The sequence below is a fragment of the Calonectris borealis genome, chromosome 4, assembly GCF_964195595.1.
Source record: "Calonectris borealis chromosome 4, bCalBor7.hap1.2, whole genome shotgun sequence".
Classification (NCBI taxonomy): Eukaryota; Metazoa; Chordata; class Aves; order Procellariiformes; family Procellariidae; genus Calonectris; species Calonectris borealis.
In genome coordinates, this window is record NC_134315.1 from 50,507,375 (window position 1) to 50,533,044 (window position 25,670).

Consider the following 25,670-nt stretch of genomic DNA (forward strand, 5'->3'; position numbering starts at 1 on the left):
CTGCCTGGGCATGGCTTCTCCTCCACACTATGAAATTTCCTCCTCTTCTCTGCAGTCACTTCCCTTACTCCTGCTGTTAAAACGCTCTGTTCTAGCTCTGCAGTAGGACATTGCTATGTTCCTCTTTCCAGCCCATGCTTTCTCAAGAATGTCAACTTAAAGACTTTTTGTTTCACCATTTCCAGTTTTCTCTTTCAGATGAGTGACTCAGCTCCCCTACAATATGATTAGCTACCCGTGGTGACCAAGACCAGATGAATGCATATATTTCTTGAAAAATATATATACATACATGTATTTTCCCTTACTTGGTAGCTGTATCTGTGCAAATGTTAAACAGCAAAGTTTAAGTAACCCTCACTCGATTGCCTTCCCTAGTTTGGTCATTGAACTAACACCCAGCGAAGAACAAGAGAAAGGGAAAAAGCAGACAGAAGAGAACCAGGGAACGCTCATGAGTTGGCTTGCAGTGAAGCAAAGTCGAGCTCAAACTCATTGCCCTGACACCACTTGTCCACTGCTTGTACTAGGAGCCAACAGCAAGGTGCTAGTTAGTCCGAGACCTCATGTCTACAGAAATAGATGGAGAAAGTAAAGGGGCAAGAGAAGAAGAAATAACCAGAACTGGAGTTCTTAATAGGAATAGGAGTTGAAGAGCTTCACAACAAGCTTTTGGAAGAAGCCAGATCCTTTCATGAAAGGTGTGTTTTAGCTGGGAGACCGAGGGAAATTCTCATTTCCTCTGTGAAATTTACTGAGAGCCAAGTCTAACTTTTCTTCATACTGTGAAAGTTCAGAAAAACTGCTACTGCCTTAAGTTTTCCTGTATTTAGGAAATTTCAGTTTATAGGGAAACATTTCTCATTTGTCTTTGCAACCATACTGCAAATCAGGAATCATCTGAATAAGTAAAGCTAGCCTATTTTTGAATTTTGAAAAAGAAAAGATTTAATATATGCTCAGGAGACAAAGCGCATAGTATTTTTACAAGTCCTTTTGGCCACCTGTCTGTACATAAGTTTAACCCTGTGAATAATTAATAAGTATTTTCATCAATAATAACGTATCCAGCTTTTGTGCTACGGAAACACAGAAGGCCTGCCGTTCTGGCTTTTGCACTTGGCCAAGCTATACTGCAGAAAACTCATTTAGCATCACGGAACCATTTTGGCTGAGATCCTGAGTTGCTCAGGGCTGCAGAATTCTTTACAATTCCCATCTCGTTTGCCTGTGGAACAGTAATTAATGATTAGCAGAGACAACAGCATTTGCATTTTTGTCGACAGAAGCTGTTTCCGTTTTCAGAGTTAATCCATCTTAGAGATGCAGTAACAGCAGCATATATCCGCATTTGCATGCACTCACATTTCAAAACAAATTTCAGATGAAGCTGCTGTCCCTAATACACAAATTTAATGCACATGCTGGTGTTCTGGCTTTTGTTGTACCTGCACTAAAACAATATTCTTTATTTCACCCATGAAGCTGTGCATCACACAAGATTCAGCCAAGACTGCCAGCCAAGCAAGGCTCAGAAGGGTAGTCCAGTGCAACAAGTAGTCATTTTCTCTGCCAGAAGATCCAGCTGTTAGCAAAGGTAACTACTGTCTCTGTCAGCTAGCTCTCCAGCCACTGTGGTGCATTGTGCCTAGGCTGAGAAGGAGCTCACTGTAAATTTGCGATAAACCTTACTACACAGGGGAGTGAAGGCAAAGAAAAGAAAGCAGCAATCCGATCACTTGAGCAAGAAAGTGCCTTCTTTTAATCAAAGAAGAAAGTAGGCAACATCACAGTTAAGCAAACATGCTACAACAATACAGACTTGATTCCTGAGAAATATATTGGCAATACTGCAGTTCGCAAATTGGATCAATTTGGAGACATCCTTATAGGGCTTCCATCATCTCCCACAGGGACTATTTGAAAATGCTTGTTGCTTGGCAAAACTCCAAAGATCAAAAATGCTCCTCACCACAAGTATATTTATAAGTCCCAGGGTGAGTTATCTATGGCAGCACTAATTCAGCAGTATCCAGAATAAAAATGCTTCCAAATTTACCTTTAGTCTTCTAACAGAATCCAGACTTCCAGAAGCCCTCATCTCCCGCTATCCCATTTCCTGTATGTGTGAAACCACCTCACGCATTTGTCAACTTGGTATAGTGGTAGCTAAATATCATCACACACACGCACAAAAAAAAAAAAATTGAAGGGGTGGAGAAATCACACATTTGGGTGGGGGGAGAAAATTCCTAGTTAAATATAGGGAATGAATATAGGGAATCTCCCATTTAAATATTTAACCTACATCCATGCTGAGTACCTGAACTTCCTTCCTGCGTGTCTTACCCGGAATGGTGTATTGATTCGGCTAGTAAGTGTATCTAGGATATGCACATTCTCATGTCGGTGCAGCAAAATAAAACGGAGGAAAATCTTGAGGAGAGCTGGCTCTGAAACACTACGCAAAAAGAGATCCAGATATGCAGTAGTAGTCATCACTTCTTCCACAGTCACCTACAAGCAAAAATAATGTAAATGCAAACATACTGCATACACAAAATATCCATCCATCCTCTGCAACTGTATACCTGGCAAACACTCTAAGCTCTCCATACATAACACTGACACAAAAACATTGATGTCTTTGCTTTTAAATTTGCAAAGAGCATGCTTCTGAATGACTCACAAGCATTTTGAACCCATTTCTTATCTGTCTCGCTTCCCCAGGAGAAAAAACCCTCCCCCAAACTGACACCCCAAATCTCACACATACTGAAATACCAAGAGCCAAATCATGCTAGAAGCTCCCCACCACCTTTCTGCCTGTGTCAGCTCTTTTGCATCACACTTCAGTCATCCTTCAGAAGCGTTTTCAGATGTTGTGAATATCTGCATCTACCACTTCATTAAAAAAAAAAGACAGAGCACAATCAAAGCACAGTACAAACTCATGGTTCTAGAGCTTTAAAGAAAAAATCCCCATAGCTATCCAGAATTTTGCCACAATTTTCGTTCTTTTTATTTTCCCACAGCACAATTCCTCATCTCACTCAATTTTTAAAAGGAGTATGTATATACATACATACACACACAAAAAAAACAAAATCCAAAATCTTCACCACTATTTGGATATCAAAATGCAATTCAAATATCCATGAGACATTTCCATACCATAACGGACACTGCTCTGCTTATGGCAATCCTTTGGAGCTTATCTATTCACAGTATGCACTGGCAAAGCACAGAAAATTCCAAAGGCCACCTCTGCACCATGCACTGCTGTTGCAAAGTCAGCTTTTTAAAAATAGTTACCCAGGAACCTAATAAGCTTAAGTGCACAAAGATAAACCCTTTAATACAAGAATCTGCCTATATGAAAGGAAGTATTAAACATCTTTTGTTTACCAAACTTAGCTGGATAAATGAAAAGACTGATTTTATTAAAAAAAAGAATCAAAGCTGTCACTTAAGAGCTAAGAGGATTTAGAAAATACTCAGAAGGGCAGCATTTACGTAACATGCTGTAAATATTAAAATCCCTGTTCCATTATGCTGCATGTTAGCCACGTACACAGTAATGTCATGCTGCAAATGTTCTCTTTAAAGCATTTAAGATCACAAGCTGCTTCTGGCTGGTTACACAGAACATAGGAATGCTGTATGCAGCCTGCAGACGTTACGGAGAGAGAGCACCAATGAGGAGAGCAGAGAGAAGCCCTAAAGTTAAGGTCATTGATTCACCCTCATTCTGAGGCTTTAATCTAATACTCAGTTACACCATCCTTAATACAGTGGCCTACTAGCTCATTTTGGCATTAGAAACAAAGCACCAGTGAAGTAGCAATAGTCGAATTTTTCACCAGGATGGGAAATAAGTTCACCTTCTTGGTTTATTGCAGTAAAGTTGGTCAAAATCAAGCATTAAAATATAACAGTGAAAGGAAAGGAATGAGGCACACTTTCACAGGATCTGTGAACTTTGTAAGGCTAAGTAAGCAACAGCTAGATATATTTTCTAGATCTGTAGTTGTATATTCAGTGCTATCAAAACCAGAAATGAGAACATATTTCTTTCACAAAATAATATCTATTAACATATACTCCAACTCAGAATACAGTTTATGAATTAATTGTTCCTCCTTCCCCCACAAGTGTCAAGTGGAAAAAAAAAATTGTTACTAGGTTAAGCACCCCAAAGTTACAAATTGCTAGAATTAGCACTGTGGCTACAGTCCCAACTCAAATTCTGTATTACTGTAAATGTGATAAAACAAATGTGCTTATGCACATACACACACTTTTCCATAGGACTACTGCCACATTTCAACCACCAAAAAACCTGCTCAGGAAATGAGCCAGGGTTGTGAAACAAAGGAAATTGTTTCTGGTCGCAGCCAAGATTCTTTTTTTTTTTTTTTTTTTTTTTTTCCCCAAGAGCCAAAAGGTGTGGGGACTTGTGGGGTAAAAAAGAATGGCTTTCCGATGAAAGCTGTTGACTGTTGCCCTGAGAACTGGCTTTTTTGTTTTGTTTTTTAATAGCAGCAAACTGTAAAAAGCAAAGCCCAAGAAATCCATCATGTGACATCATTATGATAGCATACAGTTCATCGAAGAGTTTAAATCCTCTGCCAAGGAAAGGCCAGACAGAAGTAATACATCGTTATGTCTCTGTGTCACTTCTCCTTCATCCTTTATGGGGAAAAGGAAGCACGTTCTCGGCCTGCAGGTTTCACAGATGTTCGCTGACAGCAGAGGAATGGGCCTATGTATGTGTATAACATACCGAAGCTGTAAATGAAAGCAAGAAAAGCCAGCAGATTCACAAGGGCAGTGACCTTTTTCTGAAACCGATGCTCTTTGGACAACTCATCCTACATTTGTATCAGTGAGAGAAACCCCTATGCTTTTCAGAGTGCATATCATGAATGAAACAAAGAGCAGAAGAAAGCCAGCTAGAGACTATTTTAGAAAATAAATGTTCTCTCCTGAGAGCATGTTCAGTGCTCCTAACAGCTTAGGGACTAGACAAAAAAAAGAAATCATGTTTACTGTAGCCAACACTTCACTGATACCACTAAACAAAGCTAGAAGCACCAACCAATGATTAATGAAGCCCAAATAGTTCACAAAGGAGTTCCTTATAACCTTGTTAAATGTTAATTGTTTGAATTGAGGTTTTCTGTGGAGGGTGCCATGTTCACTTAATTTTTAGTTCTTCTTGGGAAAGAAGTTGCTGAATCAGCTTAACCATTTTCTGAGAAAGAGGGAAGACGACTAAGTTTTGTCAAGATTTAAATGGATTTGTAAGAATCTTTTTTCATTTTTCAGTGGAAACGCACGGCCTTATCCAACACACTCCTTCAAACTTTCACAATAAATGAAGCTAGGATCTATTTCACAGCTCACTCTGCAACATTCAAAGCAGGCAGGTTATTGCTGTACAAGCGATTTTAATGCTATCATGTTCTAGAAGTTCCAGTGCTCTCTCAGTGCATCTTTGTGCACAAGTTGTCCATACAAACCAGCACAGAGATCATCCTTCTGCTTCCTCACAAGAGCAAATCAAACAAAAATATTGCTTTTCAGATTTGAAATGAAAGCTACATATGCAGCTTAGGAAAAAGATCAATTAATCTAGCAAGCAGACATCTGTGTTTTTACAATTATAGCTTATTTTGCCATCGTGCATTCTGGGTTTGCTTCTCCCTTTTACCATATCTGACAGTAAGTGTAATTTCTGAAGATTTGAGGCACCTAGAAAAGTATTCAAAAAAGTAATTTTAGCTCCATTAGGCTAATTTTCCTTTTGCTCAATGGGATACATTCGCCTGCTCTGAATGAGCCTCTAGAAAACTCACTTTTTTTGCAATTAAGTAGAGAAGGACGTTGGAAAAATCAGTTACACTAGGCAAAATCCAGCCTTGGCAAATACCCTTTTAACTCTCTAAACCTTTTCTACAGATCGCATTATACACAATACATCAAATGTTGAAAGTGAGACTTGCACAATTTGTGCAGTTATTACTGCAGATCTCTGTTTTCCAAGATACCAAAGCCACGCTATTAAGCTTCATTCACACTACCTGCTGGTTGTCTCTCCTTAAACTAATGTCTTGTGAGACAGATTTGGGGAAAGCAGGGAAATCCTTTCTAATAAATTCAAATCAGTACTTAGGTAAACAACAAAAGAACAAATGCTTCTAGAGAACAAAACATTTACTACCCATGTCAAGCACCTCCACTACAGTCAAATCCTGAGGCAGCTTACAAAAGCTTTATATCATTGCAAACATTGATTACAGTATAATTTGTCCAAGCAACTTTTAGCTAGCCCTCAGAATTGAAGTGAACATCTTTGAAAGGATGATAAAAAACAAGCCAAAACTTTCATACATCCACAAATCTGATATTTAATTTGAAAATTCTTCACCTTTGATAATTCAAGTATCAAGAAAAATACCATAACAAAGGGAGATGAATAAAATTAAGACATGGTAGTTTTCTAGAAAAGCCCTTTGCTAAGTGAGTAAATTTCAAGCTATATTTTTATAAAGATATTTCAGCAATATTAAAATCCACCACAGCCACAATTGCAAAAATAAAAACCCACCAGCAGCATCCCTTGCATTAGATCTTTCTACTAATGGTAAAGACTAGAGATATCTCTGCTCCCAAGATAAAATTGTAGGATTGAAAATGAAAAATGAGAAAAATCCATACCCATTGCATTAATCAGACCAGTATTCTACCATTTCTATTTTCATTATCCATAGTTGTAACAATTAAAAGTTGTTGGAATTTTTTTTCAGTATACATACAAATTTAAAGTGTCTATCTAAAGATATCATCCACATGTTTTTCTTTACAACAATCAGTTGTTACAGACATTTTTTCAGATGTAGTCTGCTACAAAAGGGACTACCTCAGATTCTTCATAGCCAGACAGATATTTGATTAGAGATTATTGAAAACAGAAAGCCACTTTTAGCCTTGTAATACCCTTCTCTAATTATATAATAATTTTTAGCAAACCTTTTCTCGCCTCCTCTGATGACTGATTAGATGGTGAGGCAGAACACTGTAAAGAGATCCAGCTTTTACAAGTCACTGTGCCAAGTAATAGCAAAGAGCCAGAAATTATTGTCATTGCGAGTTCGGTTTAATATATTACACTCACTGTGTTAGACCAATTGCACTGAATCTTTATTACTGGCTATTTTCCTTTAGGATCCACACAATATATTTTCTAATTTACAACTTCATGCCCTCTTACAGGAATATGGCTATCATGATTCCTCTTTTCCTTCACATTTCCCTTCCTCACAAGTATTTCATATTGCCTACGAAGAGACCATGAATGTTCTTATTAGAACTTATCCTCTAGATCCACAGGCTAAACCTGAATAAGCCCACTTCACTGACAAAAAACTCCAAACATTCCCACTTTCTTCTCCTTTCTATTCATTTTCAGCTTCTTGCCCCCTGCTTATACTGGCAGAAGGGTTCTCGCTTCATTTCACCGCACAGTGAATTGGCTCAGGGAACTGATTCAGGTTAAAACTATCCAGGAAATAAAGGTGAGTTTTAACCTCAATCAGTTTCCCATATGTCGCTGCTCTCTTTGCCCTGGCAAAGGAGAGCAGGGACAAGTGGAATCAGAGACAGAGGAAGTTTGAAGACTGGGGGAACCAGAAAACCAGAATTGCTTCCACTTTCCTCAGCTTTTGTTTATAAACTGGTTCAATTTATACCAGGCTAAAATTCAACTCAACTGCAGTGATTGATACAAAAAGTGAAAGGCACCTTTAACAGGTATCCACCCCGTAACTGGTAAAATTAAGTTTTGTAGCTATTGATGGGCTTCTCCAAAGCATGAGACTATTCAAAGTTTTCCAGTAACACTTGGTTTAGACCTTTTTACAGCAGCTGTCCAAACGCTTTTCAGTAAGGTGGAAGATGGTATTATTTCTAAATGGGAACTGACAGTCTTGTAGGATATTTTTAAAGATGCTCCTTCTAATCTGTACAGTATGATTTACAGGTCATTGCCCCCTAGCTGAGCTGTGTAATCATCAAGCAAGTATTATTGAATTATCACAGCAGCATACCGTGTTAGAGTTTTTTGTTTAGATGGGTTAGTGCGCAATAGAATTGAGGTCCATTGACAGAGCTTATTTGACAGGACCATGCCAGCGCTTCCACAGAGTGGTTCTGTTCACTTGGCCAACAGCAACATTTTACACTAAAAAGCTGGTACAATTTTCCATTATTGAGATTAAAACAAGCCTTCCAAGTAGAAAAAGAATTATATCGTAGTTAGCAATTAAATGCCATGTAGTATAACAATAAATGCTAAGACATTAAAAACTTGCTTTTATCATATAATTTGTCAAATTTTTAGCACCATCTTCAATAAATTGAAATAACACAAATTACATAAACACTCAAGATGTTCTGAATAGCTATCTTTGTCACCCAAATTCTCTGAATGCCAAATTAAAATTAAATCATCTCTTAGAGGAAAGAGATGTATATAATCAATCTGAGTTGTATCAGATTCCTAATTATCTAGTACATGGGTTTGACTGCAAAATATGTACATATTAAAGACCTTCTGAAAAGGATATCACTGAGCAGATTTCTACAAAAGTGCTGCAACTACCTAAAAGAATAAGGCAAATAAGCACTTTCTACTACCAAATATATAAAGACTAAACCAAGGCAATATGGCCTCTTGCAGAACCAGTAAAACTTAGACTTCGATAGTGTTATTCTGGATTCACCCTGGGATTTCAACTAGGTTTTAACTGAAGAGAAAATTAGCCTGATTTGATTACTTGGACCCTTGTACAATTTGGCCCTGGAAGACCTTATTTTTTTGATAGAGCTCCAAAAAGTTAGTTTTGAAAGTGAAGCAAGAAATAACCAATGAGATATGTCACAGAAATTTAATGGTATGGCTCTATGCCCGAGCAGAATTATACCTTTTCACAAGTATTTTTCTCCTAAGTACCAAAACCTAGGGAAGAACGTTCAGAATTGCATAATTCCAAGTTGTAACTGACATGCCACCAAAAAATACCAGACTTTAAATTAAAGAACAGATTCTGCCAGAGTGTCTTAATTTTCTTAAATCCCAGACACTTACACCAGAAAGAATAAAAGATGGTTTGGGCAAAAATTTAAATCATGGATTGTTATTACAAAAAGAAAACTACAAAATTAACTTTTTCTTCAGCTCCATATCTTTATGCAAAAAATATTTTATTCCTTCTGCTTTTAACTGAATTTGTACAGAAATAAGGAATTTGTCACCTTGCATAAAGACAACCCCCCCCAACAATGTCATTGAATCACTTTTTTCAATGTCTCAAGAAACTCAGATGTCAGAAGTAAGGGAGGTAACTCTTTTGTAAAAAGTACAATAAAATCCAGCCAAACAAAGGACAAGACAGGGCTATCCAGCACAGCCAGTTAATGCATATCTCTAGCTACATAATACAAATCTGGGCTCTGTCTACCCATTCAGCAATGTGCAGCTTCTGAGAAACGAACATATTTGTCAGTCGCTCAGTACACATGTAGGTGGGATAACCTACACAAACTGACAAGACTAGTACAGACCAGGTATAAATTAGGCTACAAGAACGTGCTATATTTAGGATACTTATCTTTGAGAAATGAAGCTAGGGAATCATAAACTTGAGAATGTTTGGGTTATTTAAGCACATTGCAGTTAATCTGCTACGTAAATAACCTTCACAGAGCTCACTGTGAAAAACAGGTTATTTCAAGCTAGCTAGCCAGCCCAATCAATTTGAAACTTCCTTAACTGGAAAAAAACTGCACTAGCAAATTCTTTTTTCAACTCCATACTAGCTTCCTGAGATAAAACCATAAAAATCACACCAAACAAAATACGTTGGTCTCCCCACCCCCTGACTTTTTCATAGAAACACATCTCTACCCTCAACACTCTTGTACTGTTTCATTCACACAGTGAACTGTGTACATAGTAAGTATGTATAAAGAGACAATCTGCAAAAATTACAAAAAGGCAGAGCTTACTACATAGTTCCATAAATGTTACAGACATTTCAAGATCACACATATACATATCTCAAAGCTTTGGACCACATACTGAAATTCTGAACTACTTTTACTGAAATTGGCCATGAGCCAGCAATGCGCCCTCATGACAAAGACGACCCACAGCCTCCTGGGCTACATTAAGAAGAGTATTGCTAGCAGATTGGTGGGGGGCATCCTTCCCCTTTACTCAGTACTGGTAAGGTGCACCTAGAGTGCTGAGATCCCCAGTACAAGAGATGCACTGACATAGTGGAGCAAGTCCAGCAAAGGCCCACAAAGATGATTATGGGATGGGAGCATCTATCATACGAGAAGAGGCTGAGAGAGCTGGGACTGTTCAACCTGGAGAAGAGAAGACTCAGGCAGGATCTTATCCATGTGTGCAATCAGCTGCTGGGAAGAAACATAGAAGATGGAGCCAAACTCTTCTCAGTTGTGCCCTGTGAAAGGACAAGAACCAATGGGCCACAAACTGAAATCCAGGAAATTCCAACTGGACATCAGGGAAAAAAAAGCAAAGACAACACAATTTTCTACTGTATGGTGGTCAAACACTGGAACAGTGTTGCCCAGAGAGGGTGCGCTGTCTCCAGCTTTGGAGATATTCAACATCCAACTGGACGTGTCCCTGAGCAACCTGCTCTAGCTGACCCTGCTCTGAGCAAGGGGGGTTCGACAGGATGATCTCCAGAGGTGCCTGCCAGCCTCAGCCGTTCTGTGATTCTGTGAAGAGAAAGGAGGAAGGAAGAGACTGGCCAGCACCTATCATCTACAATATAGGCTTAGCTTTAATCCAAAACTAAGTAACCCTCCTCGACCCAGACATTTTGCTCATATTTGAATACATCTGTTGCAAAAGCAAACTGATGTTGTTGTTACTCCACGAGGGATTAAAAGCTAATAAGACTGTTAGCTACACAATTTATCTAATAGTGCTTGTACAGCTGTTTGGCTTATTTTATTTCATATACTTGAATCAACTAAATTTGATTTGGTGATCAGACAGGAAGTCACATTAACATGATTTGTTTATGTTGCTGCTGCTGTTTTAAGCAGAAATCAAGTTCTATCACATTGAGAAAAGAAAAGATTGAAGACTTCTTTCCTAGATGTCTACATTCTTGACTGGAGCTGTCTTTGCAAAGACAATAAACGCAAGTCTGTGTCTTGCTGCAGAGCAATTTTTTCCTCAAACCATTACTTGTTGAAGAAAAACTAGAAAATGGTACAGAGAGAACAGGTCTGAAGTAGTATGCCTACCCAATGGTCATTCAAGAGCAGAGCCAGAAGCTCATCTCCCTTTGGATTTTTACATTAAGGTAGAACCATGGGTGCCAGATTGGAAGTGGGATGTTAAGGCTTGAATGCCACATGAGGTCTGGACTCCCTTCCTTCCTTCCATGTCTATCACCAAGAGTTATCAGAAGCAGCTGTTCCATACCGGTTAAATTCTAGACATAAGATTTATAGGAACACCTTCGGAAGATGTACCAATAATTATCATCTCTGCTTACTACCCCTCCCTTTAACCTTCCACAGATCTGTCTTCCTAATCAGGTATTTATACCATGCTCCATTACTCATTGTATTTGAGCTCATAAGCCAGAATGAGTCAGAACAACCAGAACGGAATGATTGGATAAAAACTAAAATCTTCAGCCACAAGTAGACTTTAGGATACCAAACCAACTTCATTGAGTTTAAAAGAAATAAATCAAGATCCATTTAGTATTGTGTTCAATGAAAGAACTTCTTTTTTAAAAACCACCACGGTGCATCTGGCCTTTCTCTTATTTTGGCCCTTCACAATTTTTTCTTAACCTAAAGGTTAATTACAACACTTAAGTCCCCAAATGGGTGATACAGTTTTCAAAGTCTACTCCTCAATTTAGCATGAATCTTTTCAATGGCAAATTTTTTTAATGTATGAAAGACCTGTTACAGCATAATCATTTGTCTTAGCACACAGACATCTGTCCCAAAAGCAAAGACGTAAAGTATTTGTTTTCTGTTAAATTAATGTGGGGCACAGCACAGAAAGACTGAAGAGCTCAAATGTGCCTCTATTTACTTGTTTCCTTTTGCTATGGAGTTTTGGTCTCTCATATGTGAGAGCCGTGTATCAGATCCACTAGATGGTGCAATCCATCTTCTCCATTAAATGCGTTTGAAGTTTATACACATAAGTAGTTAATTTTTAAAGAGGAAAAAGTCAAACTTAATGCTAATCAAGGGAAGGTTTGTTACTGGAAGAACAAAGCACCAAACAGAATGTAGGGGTTCAGGAAAGATCTAGGCTTGAAACTCACATATGTTAGCAGCCAACATCTCCATTTTCAAGAGAAATATGATTTCACCCAACTTCAGAGTGTATAAATGAGGTTCAAAAAAAATTTCCATGACATAAAAAAACTAATCAGAACAGCATGCTTTAAATGATTTAAGTAACATCAACAGGAAAATAATCAACCCAAATGGGGGTTAGCAGATTTACTGACCAATAAGAATGGCATTCAGCAGCATGGTAGTATTCAAAACAACTTAAAATTTGTCTTAAGTACTTCAGAGGTAAAAACAGTATCCACTAAGACCAGAATCCCACAGCTACATTCTGATATCTCCCTTGTTGCCCCTCACTATAAGAAGGACTTTGAGGTGCTGGAGCGTGTCCAGAGAAGGGCAACGAAGCTGGTGAAGGGCCTGGAGCACAAGTCTTATGAGGAGCGGCTGAGGGAACTGGGACTGTTTAGTCTGGAGAAGAGGAGGCTGAGGGGAGACCTCATCATGCTCTACAACTACCTGAAGGGAGGTTGTAGCGAGGTGGGTGTTCGTCTCTTCTCCCAAGTAACGAGCAATAGGACGAGAGGAAATGGCCTCAAGTTGCGCCAAGGGAGGTTTAGACTGGACATTAGGAGAAATTTCTTTACTGAAAGAGTGGTCAGGCCTTGGAACAGGTTGTCCAGGGAAGTGGTTGAGTCATCATCCCTGGAAGTATTTAAAAGACGTGTAGATGGGGCGCTTAGGGACAGGGTTTAGTGGGCATGGTGGTGTTAGGCTGACGGTTGGACTCGATCTTAGAGGTCTTTTCCAACCTTAATGATTCTATGATTCTATGATTCTAAGCCTGGTTAGCTTTTCACTTCTGATTCTAATTCCCAGTCTTGGTAAGGGATTAAGTCAAGATACAGAAATAGAAAAAATTACTGCCAGGTAAGGAGGTGAACTATCTCAATGACAGACTACAGCCTTGATCTGGATCGCAGCCAAATTTTATTTCAGCCCTCGCCAAGTTCCCAAATGTTTGAGGTCTGTTGAATCATTGAAGAAGATTCTATACTGCTTATTACTTTCTTGGGAAGTGACTACTTACCACGGAGAATTGTGTGCGCTGCCAAGACAAGTCCTAGACTAGAAAGCAGGGTACAGTATTTCATCGGCCTTTCAGAAAATGGAACAGGTGCAGTGCTTTCTGCTTGGCAGGCTCAGTAAAAATTAGTAGACCTTCAAAAAGTAATTTGTTAGTCCTCTCCTGGCAGTTTTTGGTGAATTTTTACTCACAGCAATTCCTACTTTTTCTCCTCAAACAAGGTGTTCTTTTTACAGAGCAATGAAGACTGTTAAGTGACGCATTCTGCAACAGTTGGAAATGTAGTTTTCTGCAGCCTAACAAATAAAAATAAAGTAATTCACCAACATCAGTGATGTATTTTGCAAAGAATTCAAAGAAAAATGGATTTTTTTTCTTCAAAGCAACATAAATTGCACCCTAAATTAATACCAAACTCCATTTCTTCTCCAGTTTATGAAAATAACTCTACCAATTGTGATAAGGAAGTACAAAACAATACCAACTTTGCTAAAATTAGCGTAATATTTCTTGACTGAACATTTTCCTTGTGGGCACTTTCCTTTTGGAAAATGTTCATTTGGAAAAAAAAATATCCTTATGGAAAAAATCTGCCATGATGAAATGTTGTTTAAAAGGTCACTGCTTTTCATAGAATCATAGAATCATTAAGATTGGAAAAGACCTTTAAGATCATCGAGTCTGACCGTCAACTCAACACCACCATGCCCACTAAACCATGTCCCTAAGCACCACATCTAGACGTCTTTTAAATACCTCCAAGGATGGTGACTCAACCACTTCCCTGGGCAGCCTGTTCCAAGGCTTGACCACTGTTTCAGTAAAGAAATTTTTCTTATGTCCAATCTAAACCTCCCTTGGCGCAACTTGAGGCCATTTCCTTTCGTCCTATCGCTAGTGACTTGGCAGAAGAGACCAACACCCACCTCACTACAACCTCCTTTCAGGTAGTTGTAGAGCACGATGAGGTCTCCCCTCAGCCTCCTCTTCTCCAGGCTAAACAGTCCCACAGTTTCCTCAGCCGCTCCTCATAAGACTTGTGCTCCAGACCCTTCATCAGCTTCGTTGCCCTTCTCTGGACACGCTCCAGCACCTCAATGTCCTTCTTGTAGTGAGGGGCCCAAAACTGAACACAGTATTTGAGGTGTGGCCTCACCAGTGCTGAGTACAGGGGCACGATTACTTCCCTACTCCTGCTGGCCACACTATTTCTGATACAGGCCAGGATGCTGTTGGCCTTCTTGGCCGCCTGAGCACACTGCCAGCTCATGTTCAGCCGGCTGTCAACCAGCACCCCCAGGTCCTTTTCCGCCGGGCAGGAATTTAAATTTTTTGATGATATGTCAGTCCAGCACAAGAAAAATATTTTGGTTCTTCATTTCACTTAAGAATTTTAAACATTTTCAGAAATACCTAAAACTTGCTTAATACTCTGTATAATGTAAATAGAAAGTATGGAATGAAAAGATGGAAAGTTAGCCTAGAAACTTACTCAATTATATGGAAGTCACTCCTGACAGTACATTTAATAGTATCTTTACACAGAGATCATCCATAATGCTTTTTCCTGTTATTATTTCGTGTCATGCTTGCATACACCACTGACCTTATGGAGCGCAGGAGCCATTACTGGCACCAAAAATCCATTGTAAATGTAATTCACAAGCTGGTTACGTATCAAGGGATGTGCCACCTAAGAGGGTGGGGGAGAGAAAGACACAGAACAGTTCCAGTGAGATTTAAAACAAGACGGGGCACAGACTACTATTCTCCACTACCAAACCCTGTTCCCATTTAACAAGACAGGTTCATTTGTCCTTCTCACCAGCATTTGCTATGATTCAGGTTCTTAGAGATTTTTCCTTCTTCAAAGAAATACATAAACTATGTTTAATTACAGTAAGCCTACCAAATTTAGAGATCAGGGCTTTTCAATCTTCCTGCAAGCTGACAAAGATGAATGGATGGACAGAAAAGTGTGTATACCCATGCATCAAAGGAAGATTTGAGATTCTAAATTTAGCTCCTGCAACCTTGTTAGGGTCACTTGAAGGTGGATTTGCCATTGTTAACTTGTCCTCTTACAAGAAAAAGCAGAACAGCTGCTTTCCTATCGTTCAAGAGCAGGTAAACCTAAGCACTCTCTAGCTAGGGGTAAGAACATACTGTTCATATGCCCTTCTCCCAACCACTGTAAAACAAACAGAAATGAAAACAAAACCTGCATTATTCATTCAATATGTTGCTTAGGAGCTTTAAAAAATGAACTGATATTAGAAGCCAAAAAATTTACTTTTATAATGAAGCATTCATTTTGTTTTCACAAAGAAAACATATTATAAATTCATACATTTAAAAGAAATTTGATAAAAGAAATTTGATAAAAAAAAAAAATTCCATTCAGAAGCATTCTAAGTTAATATATTCTGTTTGAAGTTCACATAGAGACTGGAATGTCACAGCCTACATGCGGCCACAAATACATTCTCCCACTTGCAATTCTTCCCAGACTTCCTTTAATTTGTAACCCTTACTTTGGAAAGGGGAAGAAAAAAGGTTGCCCTTCCTATGCTGTGATCTAGGGAAAAAGTAGTAAATGGCAAGAGGTCTTGGCTACACTGTCCCTTTTTAATCTCTGGCCAAAGTTTTTGGATCAACACAGAACAAGCCATACCACAAAAACCATTCCATGCACAGAGTAAAAATTCCTGCAGTAACTGAGCTTTCAATTCAGCTGAAGAAAGACTATAAAGACACAATCAAGCAGCGATCAGAAACTGCTCTTTCTGCATGTCAGCTGAGGATCCTTAACCATTTTGAGTTTATGTGAAAAGTGGTTTTAAAATAATATGCTCTTCTTTAATTTGTCTGCATTAATCTTTATATCAATTTCAAAAAAAAAAAAGGTATCAAATATGACCTCCTACAAATGTAGATCTGTAGAAAAATTCCGCTTCGACACCAAAATGAACATTGTCTCCTCTTCTCGTTTAAACATGCATGTTAAAAATCTTGTATATTAAGTTTAAAGAATGACAGTTACAATTATTTTTGCTTGTTCAATGCTTTAATAGTCAATCAGTTGCTTTACTGTATTTCACACGTCTCACTAAAACATATCTTTTATTTCACAGTAAATGTGAGTAAATTTTCAACCCTATTCAGCACATTTTTTCTAGTAACACATAAATCCACAGTTTCTGTAGAATTTATGTCATGTTTTACTAAAATATAGACAAGGGTTCTATAAGGTTTTCTAGCCTTAAAAAAAAAGACAACATTTTACGTTTAGATCAGAGAAAAAAAAAATTGTAAGGGATCAAAGCCAGAAAAAAAAATTGTAATCAAGAAATAATCAATTAAGAACAGAGATTCAGAACAGGCCAATCTAAAATGAATTTATATTTCTCGGAAGATACCTAAATTCTGCTTGGAAAGCTTTCTTTATGCACTACTCGCCAACAGGCAAAACAGACTATTTTCTTTTGTACGCTATTATGAGAGGTTAGAAAAACACTGAATGTTTTTCAGCACTTAAATATATAAAGACTACATTTTCCCACATGTAAAAACATGTAAACATTTAATACTTTTAGTATCAACAGTGGTATTAAAATGCAATAAACTTTATTCTTTTTTTTTTAAAGCAGAAAATCCTCCCTATTACATAATGAAATATCAAGCCGCCACACAACTCTACTGCTTTCATTTGAAACATAGAATCATAGAATAGTTTGGGTTGGAAGGGACCTTTAAAGGTCATCTAGTCCAATCCCCCTGCCATGGGCCGGGACATCTTCAACTAGATCAGGTCATGTGTCACCTGAAGACCAAAACCATATTAATTCATCCTTATAACCAGGACAAACAGCACAAACCATTCACTTTATAAGCAACTTATTTTAGTGTAAGTTAAAAAGCCCATGCCATTAATAGAAGTAAATAATTTACAAGCTTCTGCAGAGTACATAAACAATTACTACTTCAAAAGGACAGGCCAACTCTGCTCCATTACCTGTATCACAGCATTGCAAAATTCAAGGGAATTCATGAATTGTACAAGGGCTGGTGACAAGAGCCAGTCATCTTTCAGCAGACAGTGCCACTCTTCTCCTTTTTCTTCCAGTTTTGTAGGCAAAGATGAATAGAGGCCACTTAGTCCTGTTGCTAGCACCTGTATTTCAAAAACAGAAGAGAAGTAAGTTGACTTTCCAAACGTCCATCTGCTTGAATGGCAATGCCACAAATCGTTTCTCTTACTAGTTTTAGTAACATATGAGTGTTGAGATTAATTTCATTTCCTTTTAAGAGAGTCCTGTGGCAGAAAAACATGAATATTTTAAAGAGCCTTCCATATAATATCCTTATTCCAAGAGCTGGTATTTAGGAGAAAGTGATGGGAAAAAGCAGGTTGTCTTATAATTTTTTTTTAATGCGAGATTATAATTTCTTTTTAAATATTTGTAAAATCATTTCACACTTTCCTTCAGTCCTTTCCACAAGAAGCCATCACTGTCATATACCTACAGCTTGTCTTTCATTGGTGATTTGAATGTTACTGCTTACACATGCCTATATGAAGTGATTTCACTTGAAATATGTAACATTAGAAGTGGAGGGGGAAAGTGCTCCTATGAACAAAAATGAAAGTTCAGCCTCACATAGACCACAGATATATGCTGACTTTCATTCCTAGGCACTTGAACTCAGCTGAATCCACTTTAAAAAAAAAAAAGAAAATTCTAACTGTTCGTAATTTCTCATTTTCCTTTCGTATTTATTTGGAAGGGGGAAGGGAAGAGATATAAAAGCCTGAAATACATTATTGTATAGACATTGTCTCTGTGATATTAAGGCTCACAGATGATTTATGTAGACTACAACACTGAGGCACAAGATTGTATTTTTATTTACAATTTAAAAAGCTTATTTCCAAAAAGGTTTTTAAAATTTTACTGAGTATATCTAGAGTATTGGTAGTTTCAGACCAAGTTTTTAATTATTAAAGTTATTTGAAGCTGGAAACTTTCTAAATACTATTTACAACTCTTATCCTTCTGGCATGATTTTATACAACTTCAGGAAAATTTTTAAGATGATCCTCATTTTAATGGGATCATTAAGACTCAGTCTGATGGAAATCTTTTTAGTTTTCACCAGACCCTTGTAAGAATTTTTCCTCTTTTTACAAAGGGCTACTTGGCATCTAAAGAACTAGATAGTCAAAGCTCAGATGAAACACAACTGTTTTATCTATTAGAAAACAAACAGTTAACTATGTGCAGGTCAAAGACCAAGAGTTCACGGAAGGGGATTCAGGTTTCGATCATATGCAAGCGTAACAAATTATAATTGCTAACCCATGCAGTCAGACAAAGACTATCTTTCTGAATGCTTTCGATTCCTAATTCACATAATTTTGAAGATGGATTTATTCTGGCATACATAATTAAGCCAAATATTAAGGGGGTGGGGGAATACTGTGGAAAATTCACTTCTTTAGCACACTGTGCTACTTTTTTATATACATATATACAAAGATATATAAAGAAAGATGCTGGAGATATGTTAAAAAAACTAAGAAGCTAAAGCCATTGAACAAAGCTTTTTTGTACAATCACATTCTTCTATAACTTTGCTTCTTTGCTTTTTCTCTCTCTCACGGTAGAAGACCTCAAAGCAAAAAGTTAGGAAGATCTTACTGGGCTTATAGAACTATCTATACATAACCCCCACACACTTACACTTACAAACCCAGGCTTCAGATGATTCAAGGAAGGAAAAAATTCTGAAGAGAGAACTTGAGTTTCTTTTGTGTTGCAACCTGTTAATTAATGCACACTTAATTTTCCATTGTCTGCTTAAAATTTAATTGCTATTCATAAATGCATACTTACCCTCGCAGTAAACAATCTGATTTTCAGAGCTGTGTACTATGCACATCTCTCCTTCATATGGAAGTTTAGTCCTTAAGCACAAGAAACTGACCTTGAGCAAAACATACTACTCTCCACTAAAAGGAGCAGTGAACTCACAATCAGTCAGCGTCTTGAAGTGAGGAATTCTTTAGTTTGTCTGATTTACTGAAGTAAGAAGGGACAGATGTAGCTGCTAAAATCTGTAAAGTTTAAAAAGCTCTTATTTTTGCTATGATGTACAACACAAATGGCTCTATGTGAAGTTACAGTTTCTAATGCACTGAGACAGAGGGGAGCCACTGGAAGCAATTTCATCTCTTTAGGTAAAAAAAATTTGAAAATTTTCATAGAAATATATGGTATAAACAAGATTACCATTTGAAATTACTATCAGAACCCTTCACATTCTATAAGCAGGCATATAAAATAATGTACATATATAAACTATGTTACGGATTTTTAATCAGTAAAATGATAAACACTAATGAAAAAAAAAAATCTGAAAGGGAAAGAAATCAATGAGTTCACATGCCAGAAGGGCAAGATTGGTTTTATTTTTTATTTTATCCAGAGCAGTGTCCTTTTAAACTTCGCCCGACATTTGTCAAGTCAACCCTACCTGCTCATCTACTTTTACAAGCATCTCCAGCAGTTTCTTTCTTACCATCAAGTCATGAGTCTCTCTGCAAACCAGTCTCCTTGATTTATTTACTTTTTCTTGACTCACAGAAGACACTGACTGACTATGTGATTTGTAATCCCAGACACATTATATGATTAAAACGTGCTGTTAATATATAATCAATTGCTATCTGGCCAATTCCTTCCCTTTAATAATTCCCTTTCCTCCCACATCCATAGTCTTTCTATTTCTGTGCAGCCTCAACTTTTCAAGGACATTGCAGAGCCATACCTCCTCCTGCTTTAATACTTTCTTTCCTAAGCTGTGAGGTATTTACAAATACGAAGTTTTATGGAGAGACTTTGAGATGCTATCCTGCTCAAAATTCTTTAGAAACGTTGTTTTCTTATTATAATGCGGAACAGACAATATCTTCAATCAGATTCAGAAAACTTTCAGGTCAAAACATGATAAAAATGATACGGCAGAAGTAAAATCAGAAAACTTTGCCCAATAGTTTGTCTACACATTCTATGTTAAAACATTTGTTAGTGATGTATCTTACTGCAGTCTATCCCCTTCCTTCTTTATAGTTTACTCACCTACAGTTTTGAATACCATGGACAATCTAGTTCCAAAAAGCTGCTAACCAAAGCTAGCTCAAAAAATAGTATCAAGAAAGCCTTCAGGTTCACTTTGGCACAAATCTAACACTGATTTGGGTATATGAGGCAGCAGAGATTTATGGCCAGATCCCATCCCAGGGCACGTCTATACTATGCAATAAGGCACGGTAAAAAAACCCTTACATGCTACCAACCAAATCGGACCCAGAACCAGAGATAGAGCTCAAATCAGTGCCACCCAAATGCCACTCCTATCAGCACAGGACTGCGCTAGCTGTTTTGCAGAGTAGCTGAGGCCGCATCTGCACTGATTTGAGTGATATACAGCAATGCCACTAACACCTACAGAGCCTTCCACCAGAACAAAACCTGTTCCTTCAGCTCCTTACACTCAAAATTCAAAAAAATCACACTCAAATTCAAAAACGTTTTTGTGCTAGTGAGCTAATTCTATGGCATTGCATTAAAGTTTTATTATAGACTTAGACCAGTCTCATTACTGTTCAGAAAAGTCTGATTTTAGCACATTTTGACAAGAAGCCTTCCTAATTAGAATGATTGTCAATCATGACTCCCTGCTGTTAGAAGGTTAATATAGCTGGCTTTTATCTTCAGTGTAAAAAGGCTGCTTTTTTTTTTAATTAATTGGAGGATGTAATTATGGAAGTTATAGCATGGATCCAATAATGGTATCTGTCTCAGGGACAGTTTGAGAATCAAGTTCATATTCTTTAGCAGCATCTATTGAACAAGGTCAACTGGAGTCTCTCAGCACAAGAAATTCGATGCAATATTTACAACTGACAAGGAAAATAATTTAGAAGTTTTGCTTTGGAACTTGTAGGCCTCCTCCAGCCTCCAAACCTGGTTCTGCCGTACTGCTCAAAGGACATAGCAATCTCAGTGTAAATGGAAATCTATGGCTAGAATAGCTGTCACGCACTAATGCTTAAGGCAGGGATTCTAGTGTTCTCTGCCCTAAAGCTCTCTGCTTTAGTAGCTATGTAAAGCTCCCTTCCGCTTCATTTTTCCTGGCGTCTATTAAACAAAAAATGCAAGCTACGCAGAATATAAAAGAATCAGTCCAAAAACTGGCACAGAAGAGCAACTTTTCTACAGAATTATATTTGGTTTTGAACCCATCGATTGCAGATCTCAAACTGATTTTTGTGATAGGGCATGAAGAAGCAGATGTTGTCATGTCCATTCTGCTTTAGCTTTAAAACTGCAGTAGGGCAGCTTTGTTTGTTAAATTAGACTATTTATTTGTTTAACAACAAAGGTTTTCTATTATGTAGTAAAATTGATTTGCCAGATCTAACAACGCAACACTACTACCAAGTTTTGTAACAGAGTACAACATAGCAAGATGGCGGTTTGCCTGAAACAGCCATAGAAACGTCCAATTCTGTGACAAAGAGCAAGTCTCCCTTTTATCTTGCAAAAATATTACATTTCTATAACACTGACACTATTTTCACACTTATTCTTTGAACTGTTGAACTGATGTTTATAGTGTGGCAAGCACAGCCCGCCTAAGCTAGCACTGCCACCAGAAGCAACAGCCTCAGAACACCTTATTCCCATTTCTCACTCCCTTCACCCCCAGAATCTCACAGGGGCCTCACAGCGAGACAGAACAGGCTTCCCTCCCACCAAGTTCTGCTACAACTTCCATCAGTTTCCCAATTCAATTCACGTGTGACTGCAAAAACACTTGTGCTGGCCCAAAGGCACAAGACACTGGTATGGAAACATGGAGCAAGATGACATTTGGCAGTAGGGCTGGCTTAAACAGCATTATAATTTGTGAAATAGCTGTTAGCAGAAACAAATGTGTTACAACACATCTTTATCAAAAATGACAGAAAAGGATGAGAAAAATACAGGAGAGACAGTTAGTTTAGCATTGAAGATCAAGCAAACCAAGAACAACTTACTGGGCAAAAATAGGTGTTTTCTGCTATGTGGTTTGCAACAACATTGTTTTCTGCAGAGAGAGACATTATGAAAAGCAGCGCATCACGGGCCTGTTGGCCTACTGTTCCTTCGCGATGGATGAAGGGAATCAGCAGGGAAAATATGAGGAAATTGGCAGCTCCTTGGTCCTCGCTGGTGTGGAAAAACAGTTCTAAAATGGAGGGATCTTTGGCTATTATAGAACAGAGCTGATTCAAGAGGACAACCAACTCAGTTTCCACTGTTGGAGTGGCTGTTCCAGAGCAGGAACTCAGCAACATCATTAAAGGCTTCAGGATGGGCTTATGATGCAGCAAAGGCTGATGAGACTGGGATACTAGCATTTCATACATTTTGAGTTGCTCGATTTTTGTCTCATCGGTGAACTCTCGTCGTAGGCTCCAAAGAAAAAGCTTCTCCATGATGTTTTCTGAGACCACAAACTCCAGAATAGGCCCCATTGAGGCATCCTTTGCTTGTTCCTCAATTAATAAGAAAAGCATGTGCTCCACATAATTCTGAACAGTGCTGGCCTCATCAGGTGAAATTGCCCCATACTTTGCCTGAGTGTTTTTCAAAGGATCATGCTTCTCTAAGATTTTCAGAACCTAAAGAGATACAAATGCAGATCAGTTATTTGGATGTATTTTTAAAAAATATGCACTTACCCCTATAAGGAAAAAAACATCGAAATTCTTAATACAAAAACCCAAAACATTTTATGCTTTTAGTTTTTGTCTGTCAAGCTTTCTAAATTTAAGTTTCACAATTGGTATGTACGAGGCCAAAATGTAATGCTTTTGTTCACTTTTATAAGCTCTTAAATTTGCCACTTGTCCTATTGCTGAAAACTTGGGGTTCTCTGAAGTATGGATAAACTAGGTTCCCTTAGCCTTCAGAAACTGACTTTCAGTGATGTTTGCAGTAAGTTTCTTTGTCACAGAGGACTGAAATCAAAGGGCCTGCTCTTCAGTCAGAGTAACTGTGCTCAGGAGTATCAATATCATGAGATGTCTTGCAGAGTAAGAGTGTAAGAGTGGCAGAAGCCCAGAGACCTGATCTTTCCTTGCACATCTTATATGATACCAAATGGCCACTGATGCCCACAAATTCTTGCAACATTCAATATAGATTTAGGATTGAGTAAGAATTGTCATCCCAGCACTTCTACCCCTGGATTAAATTCTGTTCTGCATGCAATCTATGAAGCTCCTTGTCTGTGAAACAACCACTGTCTAGCTTTTTTGTGGAGGATAATTGCCACAAAACCACAAAGGAACAGCAGCTCCCCTAACATGACAGCATCACTAGAGTTAGGTGAGAAAAGGTAGCTCTTGAATGATGGCTCCTCTGACACTGGAAACATCTCAGAAACACCAGCATTCGTCTGGCTTGCTTCTCAGGGTAGCCGAAAAACAGCAAAAGCAGCAGCACAGAAATCAATTTTACATAAGCCATTAGTTATTCATATTACTGCAGCAAATAAGACCTTACATTATGGTGCTTGGAGCAAAACATCTTTGCCTAAAAGCAATTAGAATCCTGATGACATGCAAACAATTTTTAGAATATGCTGAAGTGCATAATCTACATCTATCCATAATAAACAACACTGCATACAGCTTTGCACCGTGCGTCTAATATACTTTACAAAAGCTAGGCAAGCCTTACCCAGCACAAGGAAAGGAAGCACAGAAGTTTGCAACAAGGTCCAAGTGACAGTGAATCACTAGGAAGGCCAGTAAGAAGATCTAGGCCTTCCAGAACATCTTACCGTGTCCTACCACTTCCCTTTTACATCCAAATCTGGAGTTCAAAGTGTAATTAGTAAAGGCTAACCATACCTTAAAAGGTCAATTACCTTTGTGTTTTAAAATGTTTCAATGTCATTTACTACATTCTGCATGAAAGACATTTGTTCCTGAGCAATTCAGGATTTTCCCAAAAGTAAGAATGAAGCAAATTCCTATTAATGCAGCCTACTTCAAATCAATAAAACTAATTAACGTTACCTGTGCCCAGTGTGTTCTAAATACTATCATGCATGTTTCTGGGTCAACACCCTGCAGGCTTGGAGCCTGCCGATTTTTGCTGATACTGGTTCCAGAGGACATTATAAATTTTCCAAAGGTCAAGCCAACTAGGCCATGCTGGATTTCTTCTGAAAATCCTGTTGTTAGCTACAGATGTTCAAGCATCATGTTCAGATTGATGTCATGTTTTGAGCTTTGGTATCCACAGAAATCTGTTTAAAAAAAAACAAAACACACATATACCTATGCACATCAAATTACAGTGTATAACAAAAAAGAACATACTGAAGAGAACATTAAAACCTTTTTTCTTTTAATTCAGTTTGAGGATGGAATTTTTAAAATCATGTTATATGGGACCATCTTCTCAAACTTTTCCTCATGATAATAGTTTCTAATGATCAAATTTTTAAGATCAGGGACTGAATTAAGGTGCTACTGAAATAAATAAGCATAACAGAAGCTCATGCAGTAAACATTTTATGCATATGTCACTACATTTTTAGTTTTTCATTATGACACTTTTGCCATCTGATCATGTCTCTTTTCAGAATTGCTTAGTAACTAATATTGCATAGGCTATACAGGTAAAACAAAGTACAGGCTATTTCTATATTTTTTAAAATAATATTTCCATAAATAGATATAATTACAAATACTTAAAGTTTTCTGTCAGAAAGCATATCATGAACAATTGAAAACATCTGTAGAACACCATATGCAAGTAGAAGGATGCATCTGTATCAATAGCAAAGTAACCAAAACCAAACGACATAAAAGATAAAACCTTCATGTATCTAAAGTCAAATAAATTGAGATGTCATATTAAAGGACTATGAGAATAAGACCAAACACTGAAACATGCTTTTCATTCATTATTTAATATCCTAGATATCTGAGTATTAAAGTAGTTGCACGCCTGCAGAGGAAAGTTAAAATGAAACAAAGACAGATATCTTCCAGATATTCGGGAGGCTTAAGAGAACATATTATTCCCTCAAGCACTAATATCTAAGTCACAGAGTTCCCCTTCTTTCTTTTTTTTTTTTC

The 25,670-nt window shown here is 37.8% G+C and overlaps 1 protein-coding gene across 1 annotated transcript in view; it reads right to left on the reverse strand.

Moving 5' to 3' along the window:
• Positions 1-24,701, reverse strand: part of FHIP1A (FHF complex subunit HOOK interacting protein 1A) — a 44,485-nt gene extending 19,784 nt beyond the window's left edge. Inside the window, exons 1-5 of the mRNA XM_075149501.1 lie at positions 24,600-24,701; positions 22,569-23,195; positions 17,478-17,636; positions 15,069-15,155; positions 2,350-2,517 (exon numbers count right to left, since the gene is read on the reverse strand). Of these exons, the coding sequence (XP_075005602.1) occupies positions 2,350-2,517; positions 15,069-15,155; positions 17,478-17,636; positions 22,569-23,195; positions 24,600-24,701 (1,143 nt within the window). The remainder of the gene's footprint in view (positions 1-2,349; positions 2,518-15,068; positions 15,156-17,477; positions 17,637-22,568; positions 23,196-24,599) is intronic.
• Positions 24,702-25,670: the final 969 nt, after the last annotated feature.